The sequence below is a fragment of the Oncorhynchus nerka genome, linkage group LG25, assembly GCF_034236695.1.
Source record: "Oncorhynchus nerka isolate Pitt River linkage group LG25, Oner_Uvic_2.0, whole genome shotgun sequence".
Taxonomy (NCBI): Eukaryota; Metazoa; Chordata; class Actinopteri; order Salmoniformes; family Salmonidae; genus Oncorhynchus; species Oncorhynchus nerka.
Window position 1 is genome coordinate 2761834 of NC_088420.1, and position 25252 is coordinate 2787085.

Consider the following 25252-nt stretch of genomic DNA (forward strand, 5'->3'; position numbering starts at 1 on the left):
GATAAATGACTCCATTGTAAAGGAACCTTTTCGTCTCATGGACTCCAGACCGCTGGAGGATGAATCGGGGGTACAAGTCTGTCGAGAGTAGTTATCAGAACAGCAGGAAAAAGGGTCAACGTCCTGTGGCCGTATAGGTCCTGAGTTATAAAACGGTTGGATGATGTTTCCCTGTCATCATCATCATCTTACTGAGGTGGTTTGGTCAGAGGAATAACCCGTTTCTCTCTCTCTCAGGTTTCAGCAGGGTCAGTTTCCTCCCCCTGCTAGAGTTTGCATACACCTCCAACCTCTGCTTCAACTTCTGTGTGATGGCCGACGTTGCCACGCTGGCCCGACACCTCCTGATGGCCGAGGTCCTTCAGATCTGTGAGTCCGTCCACAAGAAGGTGGAGGAGCAGAAGCTGATGGTCTACCAGCAAGGAGACATCCACACGGTGGTGACCAGCCAGCCTGCACCCCAACAGGCCCCGAATGAAGACCCTGGGGCCTACATTATGACCATCGGCAGCGACGGCCATGCCGTGGTGACTCATACTGGGCTAGCTGGAGCAGGGGAGGACCTGGACTCCCTGGCTGTCATGGAAACCACAACAGAGTCCTTCAGAGGGGATCTGACGTCTGTAGTCACCCAGGCTCTGGGAGGTGAACCAGGGGAGACTATGACCGTGGTTGGGGAGGCAGGGTCAGAGACGGTGACTCTAGTCACCCACAGCGGCCAGGCCCGGGTAGGCGAGTCGGTCACCCTCTTCTCCCCTACTGGAGAGACCGAGACCATGACGGTCGTGACCCACAGCGGCCAGGCCCGGGTAGGCGAGTCGGTCACCCTCTTCTCCCCTACTGGAGAGACCGAGACCATGACGGTGGTCACCCACAGCGGCCAGGCCGGAGCCAATGAGTCCCTGGCCGTGGTGTCAGCCTGTCTGGCCCTGGAGCAACAGCAGCATGATGAAGGGGACGAGGGGGACTCCCTCTCCATGGAGCCGGGGGCCTTCCTCATCAGCGTGGACCCAGGGAAGGTGGCCCCTACTGAGGTTGTCCATCTGGCTGTAGAGCCACCTGTAGTCCAGGTGGATCCAGCACCCCAGGAGGAGGAGACGTCGGCGCCCCAGGAGGAGGAGACGTCGGTGCCCCAGGAGGAGGAGACGTCGGCGCCCCAGGAGGAGGAGACGTCGGCGCCCCAGGAGGAGGAGACGTCGGCGCCCCAGGAGGAGGAGACCCCCGCTGCTCCCCAGCCCCCCAAGAGGAAGAGAGGACGTCCTGCCAAGGTGAAGCATGAGGTGATCGAGGAGCCAGAGTCTCCTGTCGAGGAGGAGGTGGTGGTGGAGGTGCCAGAGCCGGTCTCTACTCTTGCAGAGGAGGTTCAGAGGACCCATGACCCCTATAAGAGACGCCTCCGTCAGCGCTCCATGGGGGAGGGGGGGTACGTCAGGCTACACATGGGGCTGGAGGAGGACAAAGAGGACAAGAAGGGAGCCCAGACCCCACAGCGCCCCAGCACCCCCAAGGTAGGCTATAGACAAACACCTGAACAGAATCACAGTCACTATAGATTCATGCATGGATAATACATCAGTCTTTGCGCTTGTGTCTGTCTCTCGCTCTCTTTTGCTCGCTCTCTCTCTCGTAGAGTAATAGTGAAGACATCAAAACTATGAAATAACACATGGAATCATGTAGTAACCAAAACATATATTTGAGATTCTTCAAAGTAGCCACCCTTTGCCTTGATGACAGCTTTGCACTCTCTTGGCATTCTCTCAGCCAGCTTAATGAGGAATGCTTTTCCAACAGTATTTGAGGAGTTCCCACATATGCTGAGCACTTGTTGGCTGCTTTTCCTTCACTCTGCGGTCCGACTCATCCCAAACCATCTCAATTGGGTTGAGGTCAGGTGATTGTGGAGGCCAGGTCATCTGATGCAGCAGTCCATCACTCTCCTTCTTGGTCAAATAGCCCTTACACAGCCTGGAGGTGTGTTGAGTCATTGTCCTATTGAAAAACAAATGATAGTCCCACTAAGCACAAACCAGATGGGATGGTGTATGGCTGCAGAATGCTGTGGTAGCCATGGTGGTTAAGTGTGCCTTAAATTCTAAATAAATCACTGTCAGTGTCACCAGCAAAGAACCATCACACCTCCTCCTCCATGCTTCACGGTGGGAACCACACGTGCTCAGATTTGGACTCATCAGACCAAAGGACATGTCCATTGATTGTGTTTCTTGGCCAAAGCAAGTCTCTTCTTATTATTATTCTGAGGTTGGTATCTCTAATGAAGTTATCCTCTGCAGCAGAGGTAACTCTGGGTCTTCCGTTCTGTGGCGGTCCTCCTGAGAGCCAGTTTCATCATAGTGCTTGATGGTTTTTTGCGACTGCACTTGAAGAAACTATCGAAGTTCTTGTAATTTTCCGTATTGACTGACCTTCATGTCATGAAGGACTGTCGTTTCTCTTTGCTTATTTGAGCTGTTCTTGTCATAATATGGACTTGGTCTTTTACCAATTAGGGCTATCTTCTGTATACCACCCCCTTACCTTGTTACAACACAACTGATTGGCTCAAATGCAGGTAACCTCTTAGAGCCCCCCATCCCGGATCCGGGATCGTGACTACAGCCTCAAGCTCATTACCATAACGCAACGTTAACGATTTCTAAAAATCGCAAATGAAATGAAATAAATATGCCTGCTCTCAAGCCTTTTCTTAACAACACTGTCATCTCAGATTTTCAAAATATGCTTTTGAACCAGAGAAAATCAATCATTTGTGTAAGAGTGTTGATGGCTAGCTTAGCATTTAGCGTATATATACAACATATTCACAAAAACCAGCAAAGGAATCAAATAAAATAATTTACCTTTGAAGAACTTCAGATGTTTCAATGAGGAGACTCTCAGTTACATAGCAGATGTCCAGTTTTTCCTGAAAGATTCTTTGTGTATGTGTATTGTGGACACATCGCTCCGTTTTGTAACTACACATTTGGCTACCGAAACTAACTGAAAATTCAGTCACCTAAACGTCGAACTTTTTTCCGAATTAACTCCATAATATCGACTGAAACATGGCAAACGTTGTTTGAATCAATCCTCAAGGTGTTTTGTCATATATCTCTTCATTGAAATGCCATTCGTGGAAGCATGCTTTCTTCTCAGAATCCCATGGAAAAATACCAGCAGCTGAGTTTTGCGCACCAATTTCCACGCAGGACACCGTGCGGACACTTGGCAAATGTAGTCTATTATGGTCAATCTTCCAATGATATGCCTGCAAATACGTCACAATGCTCCAGACCCCTTGGGGAAACGATAGAAAGGGTAGGCTCATTCCTGTCGCATTCACAGCCATATAAGGAGATAATGGAAAACGTAGCTTCAGAAATCCTGTTCATTTCCTGGTTGCAGAAACATCTTGGTTTTGCCTGAAGCTTTTGTTCTAGGGCACTCACAGTGAAAATCTTTGCAGTTCTGGAAACGTCAGAGTGTTTTCTTTCCAAAGCTATCAATTCCATGCATAGTCGAGCATCTTTTCGTGACAAAATATTGCGCTTAAAACGGGCACGTCTTTTTATCCAAAAATGAAATACTGCCCCTAGAGTCTTAAGAGGTTTTAAGGAAAGAAATTTGACAGATTAAGTTATAACAAGGCACACCTGTTAATTGAAATGCATTCCAGGTGACTACCTCATGAAGCTGGTTGAGAGAATGCCAAGAGTGTGCAAAGCTGTCATCAAGGCAAAAGGTGGCTACTTTGAAGAAACTCTAATATAAAATATATTTAGATTTGTTTAACACTGTTTTGGTTACTACATGATTCCATATGTGTTATTTCATAGTGTTGATGTCTTCACTATTACTCTACAAGGTAGAGAATAATTGGGGCTACACATTTTTAATTAATTAAAATTAAAACTAACCCTTGAATGAGTAGGTGTGTCCAAACTTAACTTTTGACTGGTTGTGTGTGTGTGTGTTACCATCCTAACTGTTCTGTATCTCTTTTTTCCAAACCCCAACACCCTCAAGAAGAGGGGTAGACCCGCCAAGAGGCACGTTGAAGAGATGGAAGCTGCTGTGGCCGGTATGGAGAATGTTGTCCAGGCAGAGACTGAGGGCGTCCAATCACCAGACGGCATTCTATATGGAGCACCTATCACAGAGCAGCCCGTGGGGCAGGGGCCAGAGCCGGGTCAAGGCCCCGCGCAGCCAGATGGAGGGAGTGAGGTGGAGGGAGAACACGCCTGTTCAGAGTGTGGACTGTCGTTTCACAGGCGCTATGCGCTCATCATGCACACGCTCAAACACGAGAAGACCCGAGGATACAAGTGTACTGTACGTATGTATGATGTCAGTTGGTCCTTTTGTGGCAGGGCTGAAATGCAGTGGAAATGTTTTTCAACTTTTGGCCACAACTGTAGATGTTATAGTGTTGTCTCCAGGGTTCCCCTACAGGCAGCCACCTCTCTTTAGAGATGATGTAGCTCTGAGTGAACATAGATGTTATAGGATGTATCTGAGTGAACAGAGATTTATAGTGTTGTCTCCAGGGTTCCCCTAGGCAGCCACAGAGATGTTATGTTAGGCAGCCACCTCTCTTTAGATGTGATGTAGCTGTCTCTCTTTAGAGATGATGTAGCTCTGAGTGAACAGAGATGTTATAGTGTTGTCTCCAGGGTTCCCCTACAGGCGAGCCACCTTTAGAGATGATGTAGCTCTGAGTGAACAGAGATGTTATAGTGTTGTCTCCAGGCAGCCACCTCTCTTTAGAGATGATGTAGCTCTGAGTGAACAGAGATGTTATAGTGTTGTCTCCAGGGTTCCCCTACAGGCAGCCACCTCTCTTTAGAGATGATGTATCTGAGCTGTTATAGTGTTGTCTCCAGGCAGCCACCTGAGTGAACAGAGATGTTATAGTGTTGTCTCCAGGGTTCCCAGAGATGTTATAGTGTTGTCAGGCGGCCACCTCTCTTTAGAGATGATGTAGCTCTGAGTGAACAGAGATGTTATAGTGTTGTCTCCAGGGTTCCCCTACAGGCGGCCACCTCTCTTTAGAGATGATGTAGCTCTGAGATGAACAGAGATGTTATAGTGTTGTCTCCAGGGTTCCCCAGGCAGCCACCTACAGGCAGAGATGTTATAGTGTTGTCCACCTCTCTTTAGAGATGATGTAGCTCTGAGTGAACAGAGATGTTATAGTGTTGTCTCCAGGGTTCCCTACAGGCTCTGAGAACAGAGATGATGTAGCTCTGAGTGAACAGAGATGTTATAGTGTTGTCTCCTCTGAGTGAACAGAGATGTTATAGTGTTGTCTCCAGGGTTCCCCTACAGGCGCCACCTCTCTTTAGAGATGATGTTGTCTCCAGCTCTGAGATGAACAGAACAGAGATGTTATAGTGTTGTCTCCAGGCGGCCACAGGCTCTCTTTAGAGATGATGTAGCTCTGAGTGAACAGAGATGTTATAGTGTTGTCTCCAGGGTTCCCCTACAGGTGGCCTGCGGGTGATTTTATTTGGCCCCCCAAGTTTTCTGAGCGGGATAAAAGAGGTGTGTATATATATATATATATATGACGATAACAAAAAATGTTTTTATATATATATATAGGTTTAAAACATTTATATGAACATTTTTATATATTTATATTTTATACATAAACCTTTATTTGATAAAAAAAATATTAATTTGTATATATGTAAAATATCTGTGTGTATTTATAAACAGATTTTATATATACAAATTCATATTTTTTGATAAAAGGTTTATACATAAACCTTTTTTTCATCAAAAAATATGAATTTGTATATATATATATACACACAAATTCTTATTGGCTGATATATTATATTTATATAATCTCTTATATATTATATTTATATATATTATATTTATAAATATATATATAATATATATATATATATATACAGTAATGAGATGTAATATTACGGAGGGCAGTAATTGGTTCGTTTACACCATGGAGCTCTCAATGACTTATGTACAGTAACACCATCACATCCTTACCCCAGGTAGTCTTTCATTCGCGTTGGAAACAGGCCTTGGTTGATAACGTTATCTTTGTGATACTAGCTAGACCCCTTCCTAATATTGAGTTTGAAACCTCCCTTTTGCCCTCAGAACAGCCTCAATTCGTCACTCAGGGTATGTGATCGTATACAAACGTAAGCAAGGTTTGAAATTATTATGTTTTGGGCTTTTCGCATTAAATTCTCAGTTTAACAAATTATTTGTAATTATGTTCTCCCCACCCGACCATCCGCTCGAGTCAAATTGGTCCCGCGGCTGAATCTAGTTGACGATCCCTGCTGTGTGGTCTCACCAGACTGCAATGCTGACTACACTTCTTCTTTCTCTAGTTATGTAACAAGGAGTTTCAGTACGCTGCCTCTCTGAGGGCCCATCTGGCCAGACACAAGCACCAGAAGAGTCAGAGGCCGACCCTGGTCAGGGTCCCCAACCCCACGGCGAGGAGGGCCTCGAGGTGGACGGCAGGACCAAGGGACGCACCAAGAGAGAGTTTGTCTGTGACATCTGTGGAAAGACTCTCCCTAAGCTGTACTCTCTGAGGATCCACATGCTCAACCACACTGGTCAGTCAACCCCAGCTCTCAGGTGGTAAAGCGCCTGTTTAAATCTGTTGTTGTTATCACGTTAAGCTTTCCCGAAATCAGCATTTTCAAAACCCAAACCATCAAAAGAACATCTGTTTTTAAACCATTTCGTCTGGGCTTTAATAATAATGTTTTGTTGATGAGGGAATTTTCTTATGTTTACTATCAAAATACTGCAGCTACATTTCCTAATGTTTCAACTTAATCTTAAAATTAATCTTGCCTTTTAATTTAGTTACTTTTCTCTGGTAGTTTTACTATCATCTCTTCCTCTCTGCTATTGGTCAGAGCGAGGTCAGCTGATCGAATGCCTGTTTGTGAACGCGGGAATTTGATTGGTCTGACGACGAGAGCGAAGGTTTCTCGTCTGATTGGAGAAACTCAACCCTGAAGCACAAACTTAGTCTGAAGTCGAGCAGAAATTACAATGAGAAACATTTTACATCTGCGTTTACGCAATGCAGCAAGATCGTTAAATATATTTGTTTCTGTGTGAGAAATGTAGAATTCTGCGTTGACGTGGCCTCTTATTATTATTGATTTTAAGGATTCTATTCTATGGCGGGTTATAGGCTTCTGGCCTTTTAAAGGCAATGTTCCTGCAATCACAGAAAACAGCATATATCACCTCAATTTGAAGTTGCCTTTTTAAAGCGGTAAGGCCTATTAGCTGGGTTGTGAATCCTTAATGTCAATAAAGCAGTCATGCCTATTAGCCGGTGTTGGGATTGAATCCTAGCCTTGATATTGTTATTCTAATTGTTGTTGTTTCCACAGGGGTACGGCCCCACTCCTGCAGGGTCTGTGGGAAGACCTTCGCTCATAAACACAGCCTGAAGATGCACAGAGCTCTACATGACGCTGCTAAACAGTTCCACTGCCTGCTCTGTGACAAGTCCTTTGTTAGTAAGAGAAGTCTGGAGGAACACACCAGTATTCACACAGGTACAGCATTATCCTCAGACACCAGTATTCACACAGGTACAGCATTATCCTCAGACACCAGTATTCATACAGGTACAACATTATCCTCAGACACCAGTATTCATACAGGTACAACATTATCCTCAGACACCGGTATTCATACAGGTACAACATTATCCTCAGACACCGGTATTCACACAGGTACAGCATTATCCTCAGACACCAGTATTCACACAGGTACAGCATTATCCTCAAGACACCAGTATTCACACAGGTACAACATTATCCTCAGACACCAGTATTCACACAGGTACAACATTATCCTCAGACACCAGTATTCACACAGGTACAACATTATCCTCAGACACCAGTATTCACACAGGTACAACATTATCCTCAGACACCGGTATTCACACAGGTACAGCATTATCCTCAGACACCAGTATTCACACAGGTACAACATTATCCTCAGACACCAGTATTCACACAGACAGCAGTACAGGTACATTATCCTCAGACACCAGGTACAACATATTCACACAGGTACAACATTATCCTCAGACACCAGTATTCACACAGGTACAACATTATCCTCAGACACCGGTATTCACACAGGTACAACATTATCCTCAGACACCGGTATTCACACAGGTACAGAATTATCCTCAGACACCAGTATTCACACAGGTACAACATTATCCTCAGACAGCAGTATTCACACAGGTACAACATTATCCCCAAGACACCAGTATTCACACAGGTACAACATTATCCTCAGACAGCAGTATTCACACAGGTACAACATTATCCCCAAGACACCAGTATTCACACAGGTACAACATTATCCCCAAGACACCAGTATTCACACAGGTACAACATTATCCTCAGACACCAGTATTCACACAGGTACAACATTATCCTCAGACACCAGTATTCACACAGGTACAACATTATCCTCAGACACCAGTATTCACACAGGTACAACATTATCCTCAGACACCAGTATTCACACAGGTACAACATTATCCTCAGACACCAGTATTCACACAGGTACAACATTATCCTCAGACAGCAGATTCACACAGGTACATTATCAGACACAGGTACAATACAACATTATCCTCAGACACCAGTATTCACACAGGTACAATTATCAGACACCAGTATTCACACAGGTACAACAGACACCAGTATTCACACAGGTACAATACAACATTATCCTCAGACACCAGTATTCACACAGGTACAATACAACATTATCCTCACACCAACATTCACACAGGTACAATACAACATTATCCTCAGACACCAGTATTCACACAGGTACAACATTATCCCCAAGACACCAGTATTCACACAGGTACAACATTATCCTCGGACACCAGTATTCACACAGGTACAACATTATCCTCAAGACACCAGTATTCACACAGGTACAACATTATCCTCAAGACACCAGTATTCACACAGGTACAACATTATCCTCAAGACACCAGTATTCGCACAGGTACAACATTATCCTCAGACACCAGTATTCACACAGGTACAACATTATCCTCAGACACCAGTATTCACACAGGTACAACATTATCCTCAGACACCAGTATTCACACAGGCACAACATTATCCTCAGACACCAGTATTCACACAGGTACAACATTATTCTCAGACACCAGTATTCGCACAGGTACAACATTATCCCCAAGACACCAGTATTCACACATGTACAACATTATCCTCGGATGTCTGTATTCACAAATGTCTGGTAATATCTCTGTTAAATGGGTACAACAAATTATCCTCAGACACCAGTATTCACACAGGTACAACATTATCCTCAGACACCAGTATTCACATCGGTACAACATTATCCTCAGAAATCTCAGCAGTATTCACACAGTCTGTACAAAATGTCTGGTTATCCTCAAATGTCTGGTACCAGTATTCTGGTAATATCTCAAATGGTACAACAAATGTTATCCTCGGACACCAGTCTGGTATTCACAAATGGTACAAATGTCATTATCCTGCAAATGACACTCTGTTAAATGTCATTCAAATGTCACAGGTAATATCAATACTGGTAACAAATGTATCCTCTGGTAGACAAATGTCTGGTAATATCTCTGTTAAATGTCTGGTAATATCAAATGTCTGTAATATCAATATCAAATGTCTGGTAATATCTCTGTTAAATTAATATCCTGTTAAATGTCTGACACCAGTATTCACTGGTACAGTTAAATGTCTGGTAATATACAACATTATCTGGTAATATCTCAGAAATGTCTGGTACCTGTAAATGTCTGGTACAGGTTAAATGTCTGGTAATACAAATGTCATTATCCTCAGACACCAAATGTCATTCAAATGTCTGGTAATATCACAGGTTAAATGTCAATATCAACTGTTAAATCCTCAGACAAATGTCTGTATATCAAATGTCTGGTACTCTGTTAAATGTCTGAGCTCTGTTAAATGAGCTATCTCTGTTAAATGTCTCAGAAATGTCTGGTAATATCTCTGTTAAATGTCTGGTAATATCTCTGTTAAATGCCTGGTAATATCTCTGTTAAATGTCTGTTAAATGGCCTGTTAAATGAGGCATCCAAATGCCATGTTAAATGCTGGTAATATCTCTGTTAAATGAGCCAGTATCTCTGTTAAATGTCTGGTAATATCTCTGTTAAATGCCTGGTAATATCTCTGTTAAATGTCTGGCAATATCTCTGGTAATATCTCTGTTAAATGAAATCTCTGTTAAATGTGTAATATCTAAATGTCCTCAATCTCTAGGAACACCTTGCTCTCTGGCGAATATAAATGGGTAATATCTCTGTTAAATCATACTGGTAATATCTCTGTTAAATGCCTCAATACAGAAAATCCTGGTTTGGTGTTAAATCTAGGTATATCTCTGGTAATATCTCTGTTAAATGTCTGGTAATATCTCTGTTAAATGTCTGGTAATATCTCTGTTAAATGTCTGGTAATATCCCTGGTAATATGTTAAATGTCTGGTAATATCTCTGTTAAATGCCTGTTAAATGCCTGGTAATATCTCTGTTAAAATGTCTGGTAATATCTCTGGTAAATGTTAAATGCCTGGTAATATCTCTGTTAAATGTCTAATATCTCTGTTAAATGTCTGTCTGTAATATCTCTGTTAAATGTCTGGTAATATCTCTGTTAAATGTCTGGTAATATCTCTGTTAAATGTCTGTAAATCTGGTAATATCTCTGTTAAATGCTCTGTTAAATGTCTGGTAATATCTCTGGTGTTAAATGCCTGGTAATATCTCTGTTAAATGTAAATGTCTGTTAAATGCCTGGTAATATCTCTGTTAAATGTCTGGTAATATCTCTGTTAAATGTCTGGTATTATCTCTGTTAATAGTCTGGTAATATCTCTGTTAAATGTCTGGTAATATCTCTGTTAATATCTCTGTTAAATGTCTGGTAATATCTCTGGTAATATCTCTGTTAAATGCCTGGTAATATCTCTGTTAAATGTCTGGTAATATCCCTGTTAAATGTCTGGTAATATCTCTGTTAAATGTCTGGTAATATCTCTGGTAAATGCCTGGTAATATCCCTGTTAAATGCCTGGTAATATCTCTGTTAAATGTCTGGTAATATCTCTGGTTAAATGTCTGGTAATATCTCTGTTAAATGTCTTCCAGGTGAATCTAAGTATCTCTGTACCCAGTGTGGAAGGTCGTTCCACCGAGCCTCTGGTCTGAGTAAACACATTAAGAGACACCAGCCCAGACCTGAAGTACGCGGATTCCCCTGTAGTCAGTAAGGAACCTGCTTCTCTCTTCTCATACATTCATTTGGATAAAGTAGGTTTGTGTGTGTGTGTGTGTGTGTGTGTGTGTGCGTGTGCTCATTCCTGCCGTATTTCTCTCTGTCAGCTGTTTATTTGAGGTGTGTGAGAAATATTGCCTGTGGTATTTCTCTCTAATGCTAGCACCTGCTCTTTCCATGGTATAGACCTGACCAGGTGAATCCTGATGGAAGCTATTGTTAAATCAGCTTCAATCAGTGTAAATTAAGATGAAACTGACCCAATGATGAAGACATTAGGAACACCTGACTCTTTCCATGACCCAATGTATAGACCCCAATGACCGTATGCTACTGACCCAATGAAAGACGAGGCGTATCCTGACCCAATGGAAGCTGTGATCTCTTATTGAGGTCACTTGTTAAATCAGCTTCAATCAGTGTAAATTAAGATGAAGATGATGAAGCGTATGCTACTGACCCAATGATGAAGACGAGGCGTGCTATGCTGACTGCTACTGACTCAATGATGACTCAATGATGAAGACGAGGCGTATGCTACTGACCCAATGATGAAGACGAGGCGTATGCTACTGACCCAATGATGAAGACGAGGCGTATGCTACTGACCAAATGATGAAGACCCAATGATGAAGACGAGGCGTATGCTACTGCTACTGACTCAATGATGAAGACGAGGCGTATGCTACTGACCCAATGATGAAGACGAGGCGTATGCTACTCACCCAATGATGAAGACGAGGCGTATGTGCAGGTGGCAATAATAATATTCCTTCAACTAAGTTGAGAATTAAGAACTAAAAGACAGATTCGTTTTTTCATTCTCTTTGAAAGCAGTAGCCAATTGCTTTCCAAGCTATGTTTTCCTGCAATTGTAGTTTGAAATACAGCGATATGCCTGGCTGGGCCTGTTTCATTGACATTCGCAACTCTACGATCATCTATTTGGTAGCCTGTTTAGGTTTTCCGGAATATTTTCCGTACGATTTAATTCTAATCTTTGGTTTAACTAGAGTACGATTGGCTAAATAAAAACCAACAATACTACAACGGGCCAATGGAAATGGAATATTGTGAATGATTCAAGAAAATTAGCCTATTTTGTTTGTGTATTTGCTAGGGCATCTGAATAACATTTTATACATGGACAATCATTTCACATAGCGTAGTTTATTTTAACATCTAAAAGGCTATAAATATATTACACGTTATAAAAATATAAATGCAACAGATGTTTACTGAGTTACAGTTCATATAAGGAAATCAGACAATTTACATAAATTCATTGGGCCCTAATCTATGGATTTCACATGACTGGGAATACAGATATACATCTGTTGGTCACAGATACCTTAGAAAAAAGGTAGGGGAGTGGATCAGAAAACCAGTCAGTATCTGGTGTGGATCAGAAAACCAGTCAGTATCTGGTGTGGATCAGAAAACCAGTCAGTATCTGGTGTGGATCAGAAAACCAGTCAGTATCTGGTGTGGATCAGAAAAGTCAGTATCTGGTCAGAAAACCAGTCAGTATCTGGTGTGGATCAGGTCATCTGGTGTGGAGAAAACCAGTCAGTATCTGGTGTGGATCAGAAAACCAGTCAGTATCTGGTGTGGATCAGAAAACCAGTCAGTATCTGGTGTGGATCAGAAAACCAGTCAGTATCTGGTGTGGATCAGAAAACCAGTCAGTATCTGGTGTGGATCAGAAAACCAGTCAGGATCAGAAAACCAGTCAGTATCTGGTGTGGATCAGAAAACCAGTCAGTATCTGGTGTGGATCAGAAAACCAGTCAGTATCTGGTGTGGATCCAGAAAACCAGTCAGTATCTGGTGTGGATCAGAAAACCAGTCAGTATCTGGTGTGGATCAGAAAACCAGTCAGTATCTGGTGTGGATCAGAAAACCAGTCAGTATCTGGTGTGGATCAGAAAACCAGTCAGTATCTGGTGTGGATCAGAAAACCAGTCAGTATCTGGCGTGGATCAGAAAACCAGTCAGTATCTGGCGTGGATCAGAAAACCAGTCAGTATCTGGCGTGGATCAGAAAACCAGTCGGTATCTGGCAGAAAACCAGTGGATCAGAAAACCAGTCGGTATCTGGCAGAAAACCAGTGGATCAGAAAACCAGTCGGTATCTGGCGTGGATCAGAAAACCAGTCGGTATCTGGCGTGGATCAGAAAACCAGTCGGATCAGAAAAAACCAGTCGGTATCTGGCGTGGATCAGAAAACCAGTCGGTATCTGGCGTGGATCAGAAAACCAGTCGGTATCTGGCGTGGATCAGAAAACCAGTCGGTATCTGGCGTGGATCAGAAAACCAGTCGGTATCTGGCGTGGATCAGAAAACCAGTCGGTATCTGGCGTGGATCAGAAAACCAGTCGGTATCTGGCGTGGATCAGAAAACCAGTCGGTATCTGGCGTGGATCAGAAAACCAGTCGGTATCTGGCGTGGATCAGAAAACCAGTCGGTATCTGGCGTGGATCAGAAAACCAGTCGGTATCTGGCGTGGATCAGAAAACCAGTCGGTATCTGGCGTGGATCAGAAAACCAGTCGGTATCTGGCGTGGATCAGAAAACCAGTCGGTATCTGGCGTGGATCAGAAAACCAGTCAGTATCAGAAAACCAGTCGGTATCTGGCGTGGATCAGAAAACCAGTCGGTGTCTGGCGTGGATCAGAAAACCAGTCGGTGTCTGGCGTGGATCAGAAAACCAGTCGGTGTCTGGCGTGGATCAGAAAACCAGTCGGTGTCTGGCGTGGATCAGAAAACCAGTCGGTGTCTGGCGTGGATCAGAAAACCAGTCGGTATCTGGCGTGGATCAGAAAACCAGTCGGTATCTGGTGGGATCAGAAAACCAGTCAGTATCTGGTGGGATCAGAAAACCAGTCAGTATCTGGTGTGGATCAGAAAACCAGTCAGTATCTGGTGTGGATCAGAAAACCAGTCAGTATCTGGTGTGGATCAGAAAACCAGTCAGTATCTGGTGTGGATCAGAAAACCAGTCAGTATCAGTGGATCAGAAAACCAGTCAGTATCTGGTGTGGATCAGAAAACCAGTCAGTATCTGGTGTGGATCAGAAAACCAGTCAGTATCTGGTGTGGATCAGAAAACCAGTCAGTATCTGGCGTGGATCAGAAAACCAGTCAGTATCTGGCGTGGATCAGAAAACCAGTCAGTATCTGGCGTGGATCAGAAAACCAGTCAGTATCTGGCGTGGATCAGAAAACCAGTCAGTATCTGGCGTGGATCAGAAAACCAGTCAGTATCTGGCGTGGATCAGAAAACCAGTCAGTATCTGGCGTGGATCAGAAAACCAGTCAGTATCTGGCGTGGATCAGAAAACCAGTCAGTATCTGGTGTGGATCAGAAAACCAGTCAGTATCTGGCGTGACCACCATTTCCTTCGCATAGAGTTGATCAGGCTGTTGATTGTGGATTCTTGTCACTCCTCTTCAATGGCATCTGTGCTTTCAAATTTTCAGCGATTTTAAAATGCAATTGTTCGTTGTCTATAAATTATGCCTGCCCAGAAAACCAGTACCATAACCCAGAAAACCACCGGCGTGGATCAGAAAACCAGTCATATCTGGCGTGGATCAGAAATCATGAGCCAGGTATCTGGCGTGGATCACTCTGTTCACAACCATTATCATCAGCAAACCACTCGCCCACACGATGCCATCTGCCCAGTACAGCTGAAACCGGGATTCATTGTGAAGAGAACACTTCTCCAGCGAGGCCAGTGGCCATCGAAGGTGAGCATTTTGCCCACTGAAGTAAGTTACGACGCTAAACTGCAGTCAGGTCAAGACCCTGGTGAGGACGACGAGCAGATGAGCTTCCCTGAGAGGGTTTCTGACAGCTTGTGCAGAAATTATTTGGTTGTGCAAAACCCACAGTTTCATCAGCTGTCTGGGAGGTCTGTCTCAGACGATCCCGCAGGTGAAGAAGCCGGACGTGGAGGTCCTGGGCTGGCGTGGTTACACGTTGTGAGGCCGGTTGGACCTACTGCCAAATTCTCTAAAACGATGTTGGAGGTGGCTTATGGTAGAGAAATTAACATTAAATTCTCTGGCGACAACTCTGGTGGACATTCCTGCAGTCAGCATGCCAATTGCACGCTCCCTCAAAACTTGAGACGTGTGACAAAACCGCACATTTTATTGTCCCCAGCACAAGGTACACCTGTGTAAGGATCAAGGATTTTTGATACCCCACACCATTCAGGTGGATGGATTATCTTGGCAAAGGAGAAATGCTCACTAACAAGGATTTAAATACATTTGTGAAGCATTGTTTATTTTTGTCAAGGGCCCTAGTCAAGCAATCCTGAATGCAGGGCTTCAGTCAGGCTTCAGTCAGGCTTCAGTCAGGTTTCAGTCAGGCTTCAGTCAGGTTGTCAGTCAGGTTGTCAGTCAGGCTTCAGCCAGGTTGTCAGCCAGGTTGTCAGCCAGGTTGTCAGTCAGGTTGTCAGCCAGGTTTCAGTCAGGCTTCAGTCAGGTTGTCGGCTGTGTAGGATTCCATGTAGGTTGCAATTATTTTTGTTGCTGTTCTTTAGTTCTGTCTGAACCCCCCCCCTTTCACCTTATTGAACAAGTTAGGGACCGCTGTTTGAGAGAAATACCTTCTCCCCGGTAACTTGTATAGTCTGTCCAATTTACGTAGGATTTCTCTGAAGGCGGGTTTCTCCACCCTCTAGGCTATTGGATATATTGGTTCCTCCACCCTGTAGGCTATTGGATCTATAGGTTCCTCCACCCTGTAGGCTATAGGATATATAGGTTCCTCGTGAATTTAGCTTACTGCTGTGGCCTGCCCAGTCCCCAGGTCTCAGCCCAGTCCAATGAGATGGAACGAGCTATTTGAAGTAGAGATCCACTAGTAGCCAACTGTGGGAAGCATTGGAGTCAACATGGATCAACATCCCAGTGGAACGTACCCCCATACCCTCAACGAATTGAGGCTGTTCTGAGGGCAAAAGGGGGATGCAACTCAATATTATGGTGGTGTTCCTAATGTTTTGTAGACTCAAGTGTGTATACATACATACAGTATATACGTACATACAGTATGTGATGTCGTGCCCGTCCTGACTGGTCTGTAATCCCCTTCTCTCCTCCAGCTGTGATAAGAGTTTCTTTGAGGCCAAAGACCTGCAGCAGCACATGAACAAACACCTGGGACTCAAGCCCTTCCAGTGTCAGGTGGGGAATAATAATATTAATAATGGTGCTTTATTCTATCAGGGAAGTGTGACAGCTGTGTTGGGTTATATTCTATCAGGGAAGTGTTACAGCTGTGTTGGGTTATATTCTATCAGGTAGGTGGGAAGTGTTATAGCTGTGTTGGGTTATATTCTATCAGGTAGGTGGGAAGTGTTACAGCTGTGTTGGGTTATATTCTATCAGGTAGGTGGGAAGTGTTACAGCTGTGTTGGGTTATATTCTATCAGGGAAGTGTGACAGCTGTGTTGGGTTATATTCTATCAGGTAGGTGGGAAGTGTTACAGCTGTGTTGGGTTATATTCTATCAGGTAGGTGGGAAGTGTTACAGCTGTGTTGGGTTATATTCTATCAGGGAAGTGTGACAGCTGTGTTGGGTTATATTCTATCAGGTAGGTGGGAAGTGTTATAGCTGTGTTGGGTTATATTCTATCAGGTAGGTGGGAAGTGTTATAGCTGTGTTGGGTTATATTCTATCAGGTATGTGGGAAGTGTGACAGCTGTGTTGGGTTATATTCTATCAGGTAGGTGGGAAGTGTTATAGCTGTGTTGGGTTATATTCTATCAGGGAAGTGTTACAGCTGTGTTGGGTTATATTGTGTTCTATCGGGTATGTGGGAAGTGTTACAGCTGTGTTGGGTTATATTCTATCAGGTATGTGGGAAGTGTTACAGCTGTGTTGGGTTATATTCTATCAGGTAGGTGGGAAGTGTTATAAGCTGTGTTGGGTTATATTCTATCAGGTAGGTGGGAAGTGTTATAGCTGTGTTGGGTTATATTCTATCAGGTAGGTGGGAAGTGTTATAAGCTGTGTTGGGTTATATTCTATCAGGTATGTGGGAAGTGTTACAGCTGTGTTGGGTTATATTGTGTTCTATCAGGTATGTGGGAAGTGTTATAAGCTGTGTTGGGTTATATTGTATCAGGTATGTGGGAAGTGTTACAGCTGTGTTGGGTTATATTGTGTTCTATCAGGTATGTGGGAAGTGTTATAGCTGTGTTGGGTTATATTCTATCAGGTATGTGGGAAGTGTTATAGCTGTGTTGGGTTATATTGTATCAGGTATGTGGGAAGTGTGACAGCTGTGTTTTGGTGTTATATTCTATCAGGTATGTGGGAAGTGTTACAGTTGGAAGAAGGACTGGTATTCCCATGTGAAGTCCCACAGTGTGGCAGAACCTTACAAGTAAGTCACCACCATAGAAATCAAATTCTATTCATCACATGCTTGGTAAACAACCGGTGTGGTCTAACAGTGAAATGCTTAGTTACGGGTCCTTCCCGACAACGCAGAGAGAAGGAAAATAGAGAAATAATAGAAAAGTAAAAACACGTAATAAAATATATCCACAATAAGTAACGATATACGGTACCAAGTTGACCTGCCAGGCTACGAGCTAATTGAGGTAGGTATGCACATATAACTAGGAACGATGTGACAGGTGGTAAACTATAGTAAGTTAAAAATGGGTCAATGCAGATAGCCCAGGTAGCTATTTTGTTAACTTTTTAAACTATTTATCAATCTTATGGCTTTCGGGGGTAGAAGCTGTTCAGGATCCTGTTGGTTCCTGACATCGTTACCGTTTGCTGTGCGGTAGCAGAGAGAACAGTCTATGACGTGGGGCCTTCCTCTGACAACGCCTGGTATAGAGGTCCTGGATGGCAGGAGGCTCGGCCCCAAATCAAATTTATTTATATAGCCCTTCGTACATCAGCTGATATCTCAAAGTGCTGTACAGAAACCCAGCCTAAACCCCCAAGCAATGCAGGTGTAGAAGCACGGTGGCTAGGAAAAACTCCCTAGAAAGGCCAAAACCTAGGAAGAAACCTAGAGAGGAACCAGGCTATGAGGGGTGGCCAGTCCTCTTCTGGCTGTGCCGGGTAGAGATTATAACAGAACATGGCCAAGATGTTCAAATGTTCATAAATGACCAGCATGGTCAAATAATAATAAGGCAGAACAGTTGAAACTGGAGCAGCAGCACGGCCAGGTGGACTGGGGACAGCAAGGAGTCATCATGTCAGGTAGTCCTGAGGCATGGTCCTAGGGCTCAGGTCCTCTGAGAGAGAGAAAGAAAGAAAGAAATAGAGAATTAGAGAGAGCACACTTAAATTCACACAGGACACCGTATAAAACAGGAGAAGTACTCCAGATATAACAAACTGACCCTAGCCCCCCGACACATAAACTACTGCAGGGGTCAGGAGACACTGTGGCCCCATCCGAGGACACCCCCGGATAGGGCCAAACAGGAAGGATGTAACCCCACCCACTTTGCCAAAGCACAGCCCCCACACCACTAGAGGGATATCTTCAACCACCACCCTACCATCCTGAGACAAGGCCGAGTATAGCCCACAAAGATCTCCGCCACGGCACAACCCAAGGGGGGGGGGGCGCCATCCAGACAGGAAGATCACATCAGTGACTCAAACCACTCAGGTGACGCACCCCTCCCAGGGACGGTATGAGAGAGCCCCAGTAAGCCAGTGACTCAGCCCCTGTAATAGGGTTAGAGGCAGAGAATCCCAGTGGAAAGAGGGGAACCGGCCAGGCAGAGACAGCAAGGGCGGTTCGTTGCTCCAGAGCCTTTCCGTTCACCTTCCCACTCCTGGGCCAGACTACACTCAATCATATGACCCACTGAAGAGATGAGTCTTCAGTAAAGACTTAAAGGTTGAGACCGAGTTTGCGTCTCTGACATTGGTAGGCAGACCGTTCCATAAAAATGGAGCTCTATAGGAGAAAGCCCTGCCTCCAGCTGTTTGCTTAGAAATTCTAGGGACAATTAGGAGGCCTGCGTCTTGTGACCGTAGCGTACGTGTAGGTATGTACGGCAGGACCAAATCAGAGAGATAGGTAGGAGCAAGCTGATGTAATGCTTTGTAGGTTAGCAGTAAAACCTTGAAATCAGCCCTTGCCTTAACAGGAAACCAGTATAGAGAGGCTAGCACTGGTGTAATGATACAACCTAGAAGTGACAAAAGCATGGATAAATTTTTCTGCATCATTTTTGGACAGAAAGTTGACCGATTTTAGTTTTTTATATTTTCTGGGTCAAGGTTTGGCTTTTTCAAGAGAGGCTTTATTACTGCCACTTTTAGTGATGTACTGGGCTATACGCACTACCCTCTGAAGCGCCTTCAATGAACAGCATTGTCACGTCGATGTTTCTTTTGTCCAATTGGGAAAGGACAGTGTGGAGTGCAATAGATATTGTGTCATCTGTGGCTCTGTTGGGACAGTATGCGAATAGGAGTGGGTTCAGGCTGTCTGGGATAATGGTGTTTGAGCCATGACCTGCCTTTCAAAGCATTTCATGGCTACAGATGGGAATGCTATGGGGCGATAGTCATTTAGACAGGTTACCTTGGCCTTCTTGGGCACAGGGTCTATGGTGGTCTGCCTGAAACATGTTGGTATTACAGACTCGGACAGGGAGAGGTTGAAAATGTCAGTGGAGACGCTTTCCAGCTGGTCAGCACATGCGCTTCCTGGTAATTGGTTTGTGGATGTTAACCTGTTTTTAAAGGTCTAACTCACATCTGCTATGGAGAGCGTGATCACAGTCGTCCGGAACAGCTGGTGCTCTCTCGCATGGTTCAGTGTTGCTTGCCTCGAAGCGAGCATAGAAGGCATTTAGCTCGTCTGGGAAGCTCGCGTCACTGGGAAGCTCGCAGCAGTGATAGTTTGCAAGCCCTGCCAGTTGGTGTAATAGGATTTGAGCTTAGTATTTGTATCGACGCTTTGACTGTTTGATGGTTAGTTGGAGGACTCAACTTGGATATAACCTGTTTTGGCAGCGACTGCCCCTAAAAAGCAACTTCTCGTTTTGAGAAATTGACTAGAGTGTAAATAGGATAATTTTGGTCAACAGAGATTTGTGAGATGATGTGGGGGGGGCGGGGGGGGGGAAATGATGTCATAGAATGAAGGGAAAGTAACAGTTTTTCTCAATCCTGCCCACAGCTGGCAGCACTCAAGTAATCATCTATTTGGAGCACAGCTGCAAAGGAACCTGACTTTAATGCTCATGGTCAATTCGGTTTGACATTTGATATCCCTATGGGGCTAGTAAAATTACACAATGTACATGGGACCAATATTTTTATATATTTAAAAACCTCACACCAATTATAAATTGTAGAAATTCATATACAAATATTGAACTTATTTTAACGAGACAGCTAAAATATTTATTGGCGGTCCCCATCTAGCCCCAGAGATGGGCTATCCAAGTCAAACCAAACTGATGGGTGAAAGAAGTTGACTAGCGCTAGCCTAGCCGTCTTCAAGACACAAGACCTGGTTAGGCTGTTTTCATGTTATCTAGAAGGAGAGTAACTGTGTACTATTTTGGCAGAGTCAAAACACCAACATTAACCGTTACCAAGGCGACACTCCGTCTTAACTCCTCCATATTTACTGGATTGGTTGAACAGTGCAGAAGAGAACCTCCCCCCTCTTTTTTTCCCCTTTCTCATCTGGACCAGAATATGCGGGGCGTTTCTTTTAGCCTGCTAGGTTAGGATACCGCTAAAACGTTCACAACCTTGACAACAGGCGTTTCTTTTAGCCTGCTAGGTTAGGATACCGCTAAAACGTTCACAACCTTGACAACAGGCGTTTCTTTTAGCCTGCTAGGTTAGGATACCACTAAACGTTCACAACCTTGACAACAGGCGTTTCTTTTAGCCTGCTAGGTTAGGATACCGCTAAAACGTTCACAACCTTGACAACAGGCGTTTCTTTTAGCCTGCTAGGTTAGGATACCGCTAAAACGTTCACAACCTTGACAACAGGCGTTTCTTTTAGCCTGCTAGGTTAGGATACCGCTAAAACGTTCACAACCTTGACAACAGGCGTTTCTTTTAGCCTGCTAGGTTAGGATACCGCTAAAACGTTCACAACCTTGACAACAGGCGTTTCTTTTAGCCTGCTGCGTTAGGATACCACTAAAACGTTCACAACCTTGACAACAACAGGTGTTTCTTTTAGCCTGCTAGGTTAGGATACCACTAAAACGTTCACAACCTTGACAACAGGCGTTTCTTTTAGCCTGCTAGGTTAGGATACCACTAAAACGTTCACAACCTTGACAACAGGTGTTTCTTTTAGCCAGCTACGTTAGGATACCACTAAAACGTTCACAACCTTGACAACAGGCGTTTCTTTTAGCCTGCTAGGTTAGGATACCGCTAAAACGTTCACAACCTTGACAACAGGCGTTTCTTTTAGCCTGCTAGGTTACGATACCGCTAAAACGTTCACAACCTTGACAACAGGCGTTTCTTTTAGCCTGCTAGGTTAGGATACCGCTAAAACGTTCACAACCTTGACAACAGGCGTTTCTTTTAGCCTGCTAAGTTAGGATACCGCTAAAACGTTCACAACCTTGACAACAGGCGTTTCTTTTAGCCTGCTAGGTTACGATACCGCTAAAACGTTCACAACCTTGACAACAGGCGTTTCTTTTAGCCTGCTAGGTTAGGATACCGCTAAAACGTTCACAACCTTGACAACAGGCGTTTCTTTTAGCCTGCTAAGTTAGGATACCGCTAAAACGTTCACAACCTTGACAACAGGCGTTTCTTTTAGCCTGCTAGGTTAGGATACCGCTAAAACGTTCACAACCTTGACAACAGGCGTTTCTTTTAGCCTGCTAGGTTACGATACCGCTAAAACGTTCACAACCTTGACAACAGGCGTTTCTTTTAGCCTGCTAGGTTAGGATACCGCTAAAACGACACATTTAGTTTACGTTCAGACATGAAACGGCATGTGTTCATATAAACATCTTCATACTAATTCGTTTTTCAGATATTATTTATTTAGTCTCTGTTTCTAACGAGTGAGGGATGGAGGGATGATTTAAACGAGTGAGGGATGGAGGGATGATTTAAACGAGTGAGGGATGGAGGGATGATTTAAACGAGTGAGGGATGGAGGGATGATTTAAACGAGTGAGGGATGGAGGGATGATTTAAACGAGTGAGGGATGGAGGGATGATTTAAACGAGTGAGGGATGGAGGGATGATTTAAACGAGTGAGGGATGGAGGGATGATTTAAACGAGTGAGGGATGGAGGGATGATTTAAACGAGTGAGGGATGGAGGGATGATTTAAACGAGTGAGGGATGGAGGGATGGAGGGATGGAGGGATGATTTAAACGATGATGGAGGGATGATTTAAACGAGTGAGGGATGGAGGGATGGAGGGATGGATGATTTAAACGAGTGAGGGATGGAGGGATGATTTAAACGAGTGAGGGATGGAGGGATGATTTAAACGAGTGAGGGATGGAGGGATGATTTAAACGAGTGAGGGATGGAGGGATGATTTAAACGAGTGAGGGATGGAGGGATGATTTAAACGAGTGAGGGATGGAGGGATGATTTAAACGAGTGAGGGATGATTTAAACGAGCGAGGGATGATTTAAAGCACTTTGTGACAATTGTTGATGTAAAAAGGTTTTTCCTAGATGATATTTGATTGTTAATCCTTTGTCCTGTAGGTGTAACGTCTGTGGCAAGGAGTTCTTTGAGAAGGCTCTGTTCAGGAGACACGTGAAGAAGGCCACGCACGGCAAGAAGGGCCGAGTCAAGCAGAACCTAGAGAGAGAGTGTGAACACTGTGGCAGGAAGTTCACCCAGCTCAGAGAGTACAGACGACACATGAACAACCACCAGGGTGAGACACGCACACACACACACACACACACACACACACACACACACACACACACACGTAAAGCCACAATATGTCTTCAACCTAATGGCACTTGGTTTACTATAAACCTGGGGGATGTGGCTGGAGAAATGTGAGCTCCCTCAAGTTCATAGCTGGAGCGATGCATGCCATTACTATACGGGCACCATCTAACGCTCTACTGTTTAACTATTTCTAAATGGACTCTAACAGTAAAACGTACCACTCCTTGATGATATAGGGTATATGTACTCTAAATGGTCTCTAACAGTAAAATGTACTACTCCTTGATGATATAGGGTATATGTACTCTAAATGGTCTCTAACAGTAAAACGTACTACTCCTTGATGATATAGGGTATATGTACTCTAAATGGTCTCAAACAGTAAACCGCTACCTGTCTCTCTGCATCAACCGCTACCTGTCGCTCTGCATCAACCGCTACCTGTCGCTCTGCATCAACCGCTACCTGTCGCTCTGCATCAACCGCTACCTGTCGCTCTGCATCAACCGCTACCTGTCGCTCTGCATCAACCGCTACCTGTCGCTCTGCATCAACCGCTACCTGTCGCTCTGCATCAACCGCTACCTGTCGCTCTGCATCAACCGCTACCTGTCGCTCTGCATCAACCGCTACCTGTCGCTCTGCATCAACCGCTACCTGTCTCTCTGCATCACTGTAGTTTTTGAGTGTTTTAATCAACTTAAATCTGAACAGAACATTAATGCCCATGTTTATCATATATTATACATATCAACACACTATCCCCATGTGGTTCAATGCAAACCGTCCTGGACGGGGATATATGGTGAAAAGGGGAATAGCAGAGTCTAAGCCCACCTGAAATAGACCTGATTTCGTACATTTGAGTACAACAATACAATGTTCCTTTTACAGTAATAAGACAAAATGCATTTGAAAATGTAAGATGTAAAACTTGTTTTAGTTCAAGTTACGTTGCTACTGTGTGACTGACATGCAGGCACAACCGCTAGCATAAAAAAAAACATTTTCAATTGGCAAGATATGGTAATTAATGCCTGTGATATGGTAATGAATGCCCGTGATATGGTAATGAATGCCCGTGATATGGTAATGAATGCCCGTGATATGGTAATGAATGCCCGTGATATGGTAATGAATGCCCGTGATATGGTAATGAATGCCCGTGATATGGTAATGAATGCCCGTGATATGGTAATTAATGCCCTCTTTGTTTTACATAAAGTATGACCACTCATCTGAAGGTACTAAACAGTGTCTGAGGGTTGCCCCCACTGTTTCTATGCAGCTTTGAAAATGGCCACTAGTGGGAACGTATACAACTTAATAATACATCATCTGATTGGTTTAGAATAACAACTGTTATGGATACATCATCTGATTGGTTTAGAATAACAACTGTTATGGATACATCATCTGATTGGTTTAGAATAACAACTGTTATGGATACATCATCTGATTGGGTTAGAATAACAACTGTTATGGATACATCATCTGATTGGTTTAGAATAACAACTGTTATGGATACATCATCTGATTGGTTTAGAATAACAACTGTTATGGATACATCATCTGATTGGTTTAGAATAACAACTGTTTGGTTTAGAATAACAACTGTTATGGATACATCATCTGATTGGGTTAGAATAACAACTGTTATGGATACATCATCTGATTGGGTTAGAATAACAACTGTTATGGATACATCATCTGATTGGGTTAGAATAACAACTGTTATGGATACATCATCTGATTGGGTTAGAATAACAACTGTTATAAGTGACAACAGCTAAATAAGATCCAACTGATGCCCATTCTGTAAGCAGGCGCGAGGCCACTAATAATGTCCAATAACTGACAACGGACTATTTTTGACTGCTGTCATATCGACACTTTGTATTCACTATAATGCCATTATTGCATTTGTGCTGATTTTCACTATT

At 43.8% G+C, this 25252-nt stretch overlaps 1 protein-coding gene across 1 annotated transcript in view; it reads left to right on the forward strand.

Moving 5' to 3' along the window:
* Positions 1-25252, forward strand: part of zbtb11 (zinc finger and BTB domain containing 11) — a 47054-nt gene that overhangs the window by 19505 nt on the left and 2297 nt on the right. Inside the window, 9 exon segments of the mRNA XM_065009475.1 lie at positions 238-1508; positions 4030-4335; positions 6375-6462; positions 6465-6608; positions 7407-7574; positions 11237-11354; positions 16489-16570; positions 17699-17775; positions 23111-23286. Coding sequence (XP_064865547.1) covers positions 238-1508; positions 4030-4335; positions 6375-6462; positions 6465-6608; positions 7407-7574; positions 11237-11354; positions 16489-16570; positions 17699-17775; positions 23111-23286 — 2430 coding nt within the window.